Source organism: Scardinius erythrophthalmus, assembly GCF_964197995.2.
Source record: "Scardinius erythrophthalmus genome assembly, chromosome: 3".
Classification (NCBI taxonomy): Eukaryota; Metazoa; Chordata; class Actinopteri; order Cypriniformes; family Leuciscidae; genus Scardinius; species Scardinius erythrophthalmus.
In genome coordinates, this window is record NC_138223.1 from 32671585 (window position 1) to 32683740 (window position 12156).

At 41.9% G+C, this 12156-nt stretch overlaps 1 protein-coding gene across 1 annotated transcript in view; it reads left to right on the top strand.

Annotated features, from left to right (window-relative positions):
- The window catches only part of LOC308688870 (von Willebrand factor A domain-containing protein 7-like), a gene marked incomplete at both ends in the record, with an annotated part of 52319 nt that overhangs the window by 3909 nt on the left and 36254 nt on the right, over positions 1–12156 (top strand). Inside the window, 2 exons of the mRNA XM_081362310.1 lie at positions 43–171; positions 306–492. Coding sequence (XP_081218436.1) covers positions 43–171; positions 306–492 — 316 coding nt within the window. The remainder of the gene's footprint in view (positions 1–42; positions 172–305; positions 493–12156) is intronic.

The window sequence follows — 12156 nt, forward strand, 5'->3', positions numbered from 1 at the left end:
AGAAACTAGTTTCACATTCTTATCTTTTATCTGTATGTACAGACCGCAGCACACCAACATGCAAAAGCTGCGCTGGGAAAGTCTGTAGTGATAACATTCTCCCAGAAATATTGCTGCATAAGAAACTAACCTCAGGATATTTCAGCTTGGTCTCCTCTGCAAAACCTGTGGGTAAGGTTAATCCCATGTGTAGTGTTGATCTGCCTATCAATTATAATTCCTCTGTATAGGCCTCTCATCACAGTCTACAGGATGTTTGAAATTGGAACTATTAATCTATATATGCTGACATAATTTTCTCTCAGGCAAGTGTAGCCATGGCGGCTTTCTTGACAGGACCAGTTATAGAGACCCCACCGGAGGTATCAACAAGGATGACATCAGCTCAAGTCACGGCTTCCTTCATCAGCGTGCCGCTGAAATGGCCATCAATGCTACTATGGAACTGCTGCAAGACATCCGACTGGCCACAGGCAACCAAGCCTTTCTTCGGTACACACACCTTCTTTTTACACCACTCTTTGAGCTCTTCTTTAGCTAAAAAAAAAAAAAATAAGAAACATTTTGTCCTTCTGGAAAGTTCATATTTATGAGGTCAGGTGCATTCAAGTACTTTGGTCAAAGTAACATGGCGATGTACCATTTCTACTTAAAATTAAGCTAGACTACCCAAGTGAAAACTACCCAAGTGAAAAAAGTATACGTTATTGTATTTGAAATATATTCCCTTTTTCATTGCAAATATATTAACAAAAATTTTACTATCTTTAAATATATTAAAAGTAGCCTATATTAGCATCATGCTTTTACCTATTTTCACAATACCAGTTTTAACACACTTAATATATTAATATAATATACACTTAAAATAATTCTACTTTAGTTTATTTTCGAACACTATATCTTATGAAAATAAACATGAAGTGAAAATTCAGTTTATTTTTTAAAAGTGTATTTATTTGCACTTTATTAAAAATATATTTTAGTTATATTTGATTTAAAGATTCAGGTCTGTGATCCTCTGGCATGTCCCGTGTTCATCTGTTCCCCATTATGTTGATTAGTCTCCCCAGGTGTTTCAGATTGACCATGCCCCCTTGTTATCTTTTTTAGCTTGTTTGTCCTTGTATTTAAGCCCTGTGTTTGAGTTCAGTCTTTGTGAGTTCTTGTTTCATTGTTGAGTGCTGTTCCTGGTTGTCCTGTCCCGAGTCATGTTCCCAGAATCTATGTTTGTAAAGTCTAGAGTCTATTTAATAAATTACACTGCATTTGGATCCCGCTTTCTTCTTGTCTCCGCCGCAGCATCACATTTGAACTGTGTGCTGGCAATGATCATTGTAACAATGCATTGAAAGTATACTTTCAAAATACATTATAGTATGCAATAGTATTTCGTACAAAGTATAGCTAAGTATTATTTGTCTAATAATGTGCATTGGTCATGGGCAAGTTCACTAATGTAGCGCCGTTGTGAATCGGGAGACCCGAGTTTGAGTCATGGCTCGTGGACCTTCAGTAGACCTGAGTTTGAGTCGTCTGTCTGTCTGTCTGTCTGCATTTGTGCTGCATTCACTCACAAAAAGAAATGTTTTAAATATATATGACGGTAGGAAATTTACAAGATATTTTCATGGAACATGATCTTAACTTAATATCCTAATGATTTTTGGCATAAAAGAAAAATCGATAATTTTGACCCATACAATGTGTTGTTGGCTATTGCAACAAATATGCCTGTGCTACTTTTGACTGGTTTTGTGATCCAGAGTCACAATTTGTAATGTACTTGTAACAGAAATAAAGTACACTTTCATATCATTAATCAAGCCACAGGCATATACTTAGTATACTTGAAGTTGTTCAAATTAAGTACACAAAAGTACACTAAATACACTTGAAGTTATGCTTTACTATGATTTAATTACAACTAAAATATACTTAGTACAAAATTATTTGTTCCAAAATAGCACACTTCAAGTTAACTAATCATTAACACACTTGAATTATACTAAATTAGTCTGGCTGCAATTATTCTTAGCATATATTTTTTCACCAGGGTATTCTTTTATAGAATGATGAATGAAGAATGCATTCCAGTGGCCTCATTTATAAACTCTTGTGTAGAAACTGTTCAACATTTGATCATACTATTTCTCAAATGTGCGTATATGTGATTCAGAGAATGAACGTACCTACAACTAAAGATATTGTGTTTGCCTTACTTCCAGTTGTGAAATCTATAAAAATCGCTGTTATACGGTAGGGGACGCTATTACGCATCTTCTGAAAGAGTACTGAATTTGGTCAAAACACATGCGAAGAAGATACAGAAACTAGTTATCTCATATAATGTTACTGAATAGCCCCTCTCACACAGAGATTCCGGAAAATACACGGATAATGTGTCACAGGATTTGTCCCGGGATCGTTTGATTTTGGTTCATTCACACTGCCAGTTATTTTTCCGGAATCTGTGAGTGCATTCACACATATCCCGTAAAGTCAAGTCAAGTCAAGTCAACTTTATTTATATAGCGCTTTTCACAATACAGATTGTATCAAAGCAGCTTCACAGTATTAAATAAAATAGTACATCAGTGTATGTTTCTGGTGTAAAACATCCACGTTTGGTAATGCAGATCAATAGCACTGTTGAATCGATTAATCAAATTAAGTATCCCCAACTGAGCAAGCCAAAGGCAACAGTGGCAAGGAACCGAAAAACTCCATTAGGTGACCTAATGGAGAAAAAAAAACCTTGGGAGAACCCAGGCTCAGTCGGGGGCCAGTTCTCCTCTGGCGTTTATGAAGTAGAGACCGGATTTAACTGTAAGATTAAAATATTATATGAATGCCTGGCTGAAGAGATGCGTCTTTAATCTAGTTTTAAACTGGGAGAGCGAATCTGAGCAACGAACAGTATCAGGAAGGCTATTCCAGAGTTTTGGTGCTAAATGTGAAAATGCTCTCCCTCCTTTGGTGGATCTGGATATCCTAGGTATGACCAGAAGCCTCGAATTTAGTGATCTTAAAGAGCGCGATGGATTATAGGGCGATAGAAGATCCGTTAAATAAACTGGAGCTAAGCCGTTTAGGGCTTTATAAGTCAGTAGCAATACCTTGTAATTAATACGGAACTTTATAGGTAACCAATGTAGTGATGATAAAATTGGTGTTATATGGTCAAACTTTCTTGATCTAGTAAGAACTCTAGCGGCGGCATTTTGGACTAACTGTAGCTTGTTTATTGAGGATGCAGGACAACCAGCTAATAAAGCATTACAGTAATCTAGTCTCGAGGTCATGAATGCATGAACTAGCTTTTCTGCATCAGAAACAGATAGCATGTTACGTAATTTAGCAATATTTCTAAGGTGAAAAAAGGCTGTTTTTGTAACATATGAAATATGATTTTCAAAAGACAAGTTACAATCTAATATAACACCCAGGTCTTTTACTGTAGAGGATAAAGTAACAGGACACCCTACTATGTTAAAGTTGTATTGAAGGAGGTTTTGTGGGCGGTTTTTTGAACCGATAAGTATTACCTCTGTCTTATCTGGATTTAATAAAAGAAAATTGTGCGTCATCCAATCTTTTATATCTTTAACACACTCTGTCAATTTGGATAATTTAGCGTTTTCATCCGGCCGTGATGAAATATATAGTTGAGTGTCATCAGCATAACAATGGAAACTAATTCCATGTTTCCTTATAATATTTCCAAGTGGCAGCATATATATTGAGAATAATAGAGGGCCTAACACAGATCCTTGCGGCACTCCATAGTTTACTGGAGTTATGATCGATTTTTCTCCGTTTAAATAGACAAAATGGTAGCGGTCAGATAGGTATGATCTGAACCAGCTTAATGCTTGTCCTTGAACACCGGTATAGTTTTGTAGCCGATCTAAGAGTATTGTGTGATCTATAGTATCGAACGCAGCACTAAGATCAAGTAAAACTAGTATTGAGATACAGCCTTGGTCAGAAGCTAAGAGTAAATCATTTGTGATTTTAACGAGCGCAGTTTCAGTGCTATGATGCGGCCTGAACCCAGACTGAAACTTTTCATAGGTGTCATTTTCTTGCAAGAAAGAGCCCAGTTGGGCAGACACAACTTTTTCTAATATTTTGGACATAAAAGGAAGATTTGAAATGGGTCTATAATTTGCTAGGTTATTTGGGTCTAATTGTGGTTTCTTAATTAGTGGTTTTATAACTGCCAATTTAAATGTTCTTGGAACATGACCTAAAGATAAAGACGAGTTAATAATATTGAGGAGAGGCTCTTCCACTATAGGTAACACTTCTTTCAATAGTTTAGTTGGTATGGGATCTAATAAACATGTTGTTGTTTTAGAGGAAATGATAAATTTATTTAACTCTTTTTGTTCTATAGTTGTAAAGCACTGTAATTGTTCTTGCGGGGTGATAATCGAGGCTGAATTATAAGGCGCGATTGAAGATTGAACGTTTACAATTGTGGATCTGATGTTTTCTATTTTCTCAGTGAAAAAATTCATGAAATCATTACTACTAAACTGTAACGGAATATTTTGTTCAGGTGACGCTTGTTTATTTGTTAGTCTAGCCACGGTGTTAAATAAGAACCTAGGATTGTTTTGGTTATTTTCTATTAGTTTGCGGAGATGCTCAGCCCTGGCCGCTTTTAGGGCCTTTTTATAGCGTGACGTACTGTCTTTCCAAGCGATTCTAAAAACCTCTAAATTAGTTTGTTTCCATTTACGCTCTAAATTACGGGTTTCTCTCTTTAGAACACGAGTAGTATTGTTGTACCATGGTGCTTTAATTTTCTCTCTGACCTTTTTTAGTCTCATAGGTGCAACAATATCCCATTTTCCAGAGAGAACGGTGCTCATAGTGCTGGTTAGTTCGTCTAGTTCATCTGTTTGTTTAGGTTCAGGCAGCAGCTGAGACAGATCCGATAAGCAATTTGAAAAATTATCTATGGTGGATGGAAGGATTGTTCTGCCTAATCGATAACGCGGCGCAGCATGATATATTACCGGGGTACGTAATATGCAAGTTACCATGTAATGGTCAGTTACATCATCACTTTGCGGAATGATATCTATATCGGTTGGATCGGTTCCATGTGATATAATTAAATCGAGTGTATGATTAAAACGATGAGTCGGTCCGGTAACGTTTTGCTTAACCCCAAAGGAGTTTAATAAGTCTATAAACGCAGCCCCTAACGTATCATTTTGATTATCTACGTGTATGTTAAAATCTCCAACAATTAATATTTTATCGACATTGACCAATAGATCTGAGAGAAAATTTGCAAATTCTTTTAGGAAATCAGCGTAAGGCCCTGGTGGTCTATATACGGTAGCCAAGGCTAAAGATAATAGGGATGTTTTTCTATCATCTAAGAGCGTAACATTTAGTACAAGTACTTCAAATGAAATAAACTTATAACCCGTTTTCTGAGTAACATTGAGAATATCTCTATAGATAGTTGCAATACCGCCGCCACGACCAATCAGACGGGGCTCGTGCTTATAGGAGTATCCTGCTGGAGTAGACTCATTTAGACCGAAATAATCATTTGGTTTAAGCCAGGTTTCAGTAAGGCAAAGTACATCTATGCTATTATCTGTGACTATTTCATTTACAATAACTGCCTTAGGTGTGAGTGATCTAATGTTTAGAAGACCTAGCTTTAGAAATTGTTTTTGTTTACTAATAGCAACATTTTCTGTTTTAATAACAATTAGATTTTTCCTAGATCCTGCAGTAGATTTATTATTTGATCGCACTAAATGAGGAATAGACACAGTTTCTATGCAATGTTCTACACTAGTATTTATATCAGTTAATTTGGTGCAGCAGAGACTATGATTTGGACTTTTGGTTACTAGTCAAAAGGTATTTAACATTTTGGAGATGTTATCTGACAGAAGATCCGATCCGAATCTGTTTGGGTGTAAGCCATCAGCACGGTATAGCCTAGGACGCTCCCAAAACAGATTCCAATTATTTACAAAGAGCAGTTTCTGCTCATTGCACCATGACGTTAACCATTCATTTAGCGCGAATAATCTACTAAACTTGTCATGTCCTAGACGGTACGTGGGAAGCGGTCCTGACACAATGATCGTTATATCAGGCGATGTGCTGCGTACCGTATCGATCAGATTCCTGAAGTCTTTCTTCAGAACTTCCGTCTGGCGCAGCCTGATGTCGTTCACTCCCGCGTGCAATACCAAAGTTCCGACGCGCTCGTTATCGTTCAGAATCTCGGGAACGCGAGCAGCGATTTCAGAAACACGAGCACCAGGAAAGCAGTGACTGTGCACCTTATTTTTACCTGATGTAGCATGGACGTGCCGAACAATGGAATCACCGATGATCACAGCATCGCGTTCTGTTTCGCGAAGAGGCATAAAGATCCCGCAAAGACAAGTGTCGTGTAACATACGTGACGAAAACGTGTTGGTACAACAGCGGAAATGTAAGCATTGCTTTGGACAACATGGCAGCTGATCAGGCATTAGATGTTGATGTTCAAATTTTGTTGTTTATGTACAACATGTTTCGTGGTCAAATCAAAACTTTTCAACATGTTCATTCGATAAGCCATCATTATGTTGTGCATCAAGTTATCACTATGACCCACCCCTTACGGCATTGGTCGTGTCTTTTGTTCACACAGGGCGCTTTCCGGGACTGATCCCGGCAATGTTATAGGCCCCCCATCCGGGCATCAATCCCTGCATCAATCCCAGGACGTGTTTGCGTTCACACAGAAGGCACTCTAGGAATTTTACGTCAATTTACTGGGATCAACGCGCTGTGTGAAAGGAGCTGGTGAAATGTTGACCCAGGATGAGCTACAGGACTGTGCAAGCATTAGGGGTGTTGATGGACTCAATCTACTCCATCTGTATTTTGATCATCGTTCTGAATCCGATCCGGATGTCTTTGACAAAAACGTGATTTTCTCAGCTAACAATTAACTTCCAAATGCTTTACTTGAGAATGGTGTGCGGCAAGAATTGATTAGATTTCTGAATTATAATAAATTAAAGACATTTTTTACTGAAGATAGTTTTAAGTAGTGTCCAATGAGTGGACACTATAGGTTCCAATGACCCCTGTGACCATAGCTGTCAGGATACCCCAGCAAAACGTCTTGGTTACACATGGTAACCCTCATTCCCTGAGGGAGGGAATGGAGACGCCAAGTCGAGACTGAGAAATAGGAATCTCGCTAGAGAGGCCAATCTACTTCGAATTAAACTAAAACAAGCCAATACACATTGGCGTGCAATCATTTGCATCAGCTGTGCAGCCTCACAGCACAGGTATAACTAGCAGCTGGTGTGATTGCACTTCAGTTTTTTGCTGAGGAGCCAAGCCTGAAAAGCTTGTCCCCCCGGCGGGCAGCAGCAGATGTGGCAACGGGACGTGGCGTCTCCATTCCCTCCCTCAGGGAATGAGGGTTACCACCATATGTAACCGAGACGTTCCCTTTTGGTCGGTCAGTCGACACCACGTCAAGACCGACGAATAGGAATCCCTACTAAAGGGCAACAGCTGCTGCACCCCATCCAGCGCCCTGTGTAAGCCTTCACACCTTCTTACCTGGTGCGTCCGTGCCGAGTGTTCCCTCAGTCAGGTAGTAAAACAGCTGGCAGTGGGAGGTCTCTGAGGAGGCAAACAGGTCTACCTGAGCCTCCCCGAACTCTCTCCAAATCAGCTGAACCACCTGGGGGTGGAGTCGCCATTCTCCCGAAAGGACAGCTCGTGATAGCTCATTGGCCACACGGTTAAGCACACCGGGTACATACATGCCTCGAAGCGACCTCAGATGCTTCTGACTCCAGAGGAGGAGATGGCGGGCTAGTTGCAACATGCAACAGGAGCGCAGACCACCTTGTCGGTTGATGTACGCAACGGTCACAACGGTCTGTTGTCCGTACAGACCAGCATGTCTCTGCCCTCTAGCGGCCTCTTTAAGCGTCTCAGAGCGAGACGTACTGCTAGCAACTTGAGGCAGTTGATGTGCCAATGCAGTTGGGGGCCCGTCCACACCCCTGACACTGCATGCCTGTTGTACGTGGCACCCCAACCGGTGGCAGAGGCATCTGTGAATGCCACAGCATGCCTGGGCACCTGTTCCAATGGGACTTCTGCCCACAGGAACGAGGGGTCTGACCACGGGCTGAAAGTCTGGTGGCACACTGGTGTGATTGTGATTGGCGTGCATGACAGAGGCAGCTTCCCCACAGGCCTTGTAAGCCTTGTCGGTTAAATCCGACGAGTACTTACAGGCCCAGGAAGGAAGACACGGTTCTCTGTGCCAAGTGGAGTCAGGGCACAGCTGCATAGCATTGGCCCGTTCCACTGGCGGGATACATGTTTATCCTTTAGCTGCCCCGCCATCAAGGGTGGTGAGGGAGGAGGAGCCACAGGAACGGTTTCTGGTTGTAAAAGCTCCTCATGCACTTCCAGGAAGAAAGGCACTGGGGTGGGTTGCTGAGAACCAGTGTGCGCCACCCCAAGATACCAATCATCCAACCTCGAGGGTTCGGGACACGGTGGAGGGGTCCACACGAGCCCGACCCTGTTGGTGGCCCAGGAAAGCATGGCCATCATCTCTGGGTCCATCTCGGGGACCGCTGACACACCCGAAGGAGGTAGCGACGCCGAGTAGTCGCCTGCGGAGAAGTCTGACCCACCATCCGATGCATTGACCGACATCTGGTCGTCACGGGGAGCACCAAAGGAGACAACCAGTACACACCCTGAGGGTGGTCCGGCGTTCTCCAATGGTGGCTCAACTGGCTGAGGAGCATGAGAGGAGTGAGGGCTCCTAGGGGGTTGGTTCCCCGAAGGAGACACGCTCACCGTGATCCTCAGGTCTCCCATGTCACTGCCCGAAGCAACCCTCTGAGGGGGATTGGATCGAGGCAGAGGCATGGGGACTCCACCCCTTTGCAGGAACGAGAGTCTCGACTGCAGCTCTACGATGGTCATCTTCCCATGGAGGCAAGATATTTAATTCCTAAGAGTGGGCTTTAAAGCTTATTTGTTAAATGTAATAAAGTATGTTAGGTTGAAATTCAATATGGTTGTATATTTAAGCTGTGAATATTTCAATTCAAAACATTTCACAGACCTTTTCATTATTAAAAAATCAATAATCCATATTCACCTTTCAGATTTCAGATTTCACTTCCAAAATCTTCATTCTGTTTAAAAATACAACCTATAATATTCGACCTAAAATTTTCATTCTATTTTATTTCGCTTTACAAATTCGCTTCCACAAATTCAGTGGTTCAAATTTGACATCCGGGAACGGCAGGCATATTAGTAGATTGCTGTTAGTTGGTTAGTCGGTTAGAGAGGTTGGATAACCTAGGTTGGGTCTAAAAACCAGACCTAAAGATATCTTCAAGAATATGTAAAATATTTGGTGGTAACAATAAAATTGGCACCATACTCAAACAGTAAATCAAATATACCATGGAATCATGTTCACTGTAATGGTAAAAAGGCCACATAGTAGGTGGTGTAAAGGTCATTTTATTACAATTATTACTTACAATTATTACAATCAGTAAGTGCTCTTGTCCACATAACATTGTTGTATGTATTGTAACATTGTATTGTAATAACCATTATGGATGATAAGGCAGACATTTTCAATACATAGTTGAGCTAGAGGCTCCACATCACATCTGACCAGGCTCCTGCTGCATTTGCGTGGCGCGAACGTTAGTCTCAAGTCATGCGCAGTTGCGCACAAGAAAGTCAGCAATCATTGGAAGTTTCAATCAAACAACAATTTAAAGAAATATTAACATGCAGTAACAATCATGAAATATTTTGAATGGGACTCGAGTGGACTCGGGAATAAGTCCGAGTTCTAATATGTTCGAGTATGAGTCAATTCCGAGTCAAAATGCACACGAGTCCATGACAAGACCGAGACCATTAAAATATGGTCTCGAGACCAAGTCCGAGACCGAGTCTGAGTCTCGAGTACACAACACTGCTCAATACATCACTCTCCGGGATTCCCCTGCGGTCGCAGAACACTCAAAGTAACTCAATGGACAAAATACAGTGATATAAAAGAGCAAAGTCCCACCTTATTGGGGATGTAGGCTATATTAATAGGCTACAGACCAAAATATGAACGTAACGCGCAAAGTTTCACGCTAAGCGATTACCAGTGAAGTACTGGCATAAGTTCACCTGACACTGGATATTTGCACATTTACATTTACATTTAGTCATTTAGCAGACGCTTTTGTCCAAAGCAACTTACAAATTAGGACTAAATTAAGCGAGTCATCGTGAAGAGGCAAAAAACAACGCAATAACTCAAAACACAAAGTTCAGGCATTGTTCAGAGTAGCATAAGCCCGATAAGCTAGGATATAAACGAAAAGGAAAGTTTTTTTTTTGTTTTTTTTTTATATATGAGGTTAAGTGCTCACAGAAGAGAATGGTTTTCAGTTGTCTTTTGAATGTTGCCAGGGATTCTGCATTCCGGATGAGGGTGGGGAGAGCATTCCACCAGCATGGAACCGTGAATGTTCTGGAAAGTGATTTTGTCGCTCTCTGTGATGGAACCACGAGACGTCGCTCTTTGACCGATCGTAGGCTTCTGGTAGGGATGTAGACTTGTAGAAGCTAGTGAAAGTAGGAGGGAGCTGAGCCTGTGATAGGTCTGTAAGCAAGCGTCAATGCCTTGAACTTGATGCGAGCAGCGAGAGGTAGCCAGTGCAAAGTGATGAACAGAGGAGTGACGTGGGCCCTTTTGGGCTCGTTGAGGACAAGACGAGCTGCAGCGTTCTGGATCATCAGTAGAGGTTTGGTTGCACATGATGGAAGTCCAACCAGAAGAGCGTTGCAGTAGTCAAGCCTAGAGATGACCAGGACCTGGACGAGAAGTTGTGTTGCATGCCCAGTTAGGAAAGGCCTGATCTTCCTGATGTTGTGCAGTGCAAACCTGCATGATCGAGCTGTCTTTGAAATGTGATCTGTGAAGGTCAGCTGGTTATCCAATATCACTCCAAGATTTCTGACCGACCTTGATGGGGTGATTGATGATGAATCTAGCTGGATAGTAAAGTCGTGTTGTAGAGATGGATTGGCAGGGAGGACGAGAAGCTCAGTCTTTGACAGGTTGAGCTACAGGTGATGTTCCTTCATCCATGCTGAGATGTCCGCCAGACAGCTTGAGACCCGTGCAGCTACTGTGGGATTATCTGGTTGAAATGAGAGGAAGAGCTGTGTGTCATCAGCATAGCAGTGGTAAGAGAAACCATGTGCCTGTATGATGTGTCCCAGTGATGTTGTGTAGATGGAGAAGAGCAAGGGTTCAAGAACTGAACCCTGAGGAACCCCTGTGGTCAGTTGATGAGCTTTGGATACCTCGCCTCTCCATGCAACCCTGAAGGACCTACCTGTGAGATAGGACTCGAACCAGTGGAGGGAAGTTCCTGTGATGCCCAGTGATGAGAGGGTGGCCACAAGGATCTGATGATTCACAGTGTCGAAGGCAGCAGACAGATCCAGGAGAATGAGAACTGAGGACTTGGAAGCAGCTTTTGCGATCCGTAGGGCTTTTGTGACCGATAGTAATGCAGTCTCAGTTGAATGTCCTTTCTTGAAGCCATATTGGTTGACATCCAGCTGGTTGTTCAGAGACAAGAAGGATGTTACTTGGTTGAAAACAGCTGCCGATTAAGTAGAATTTAAAAGTGTCCAATGCCCACTTAATGGCCAGAGCCTCTTTCTCGACCGTAGAGTACCTGGTTTCTCTTGGAAACAGTTTTCTACTTATGTACAGCACCGGATGGCGAGTTTCCCCCTCTCCCTGTAACAATACAGCACCCAAACCGACTTCCGAAGCATCTGTTTGGACTGTAAATGGCATGCTGAAATCTGGGCTCTGTAATACTGGAGCACTACACAAACAGTCCTTCAAGTCTCGAAAAGCTTGTTCACACTCTGGAGTCCAAGCCACTTTTTGGGGGCTATTTTTCTTTGTCAAGTCGGTAAGTACCGCGGCTCTACTGGAGAAGTTGGGAATAAACCTCCTGTACCATCCAGCCATGCCCAGGAACGAGCGAACCCTTTTCTTGGTTGATGGTAAAGGACAAG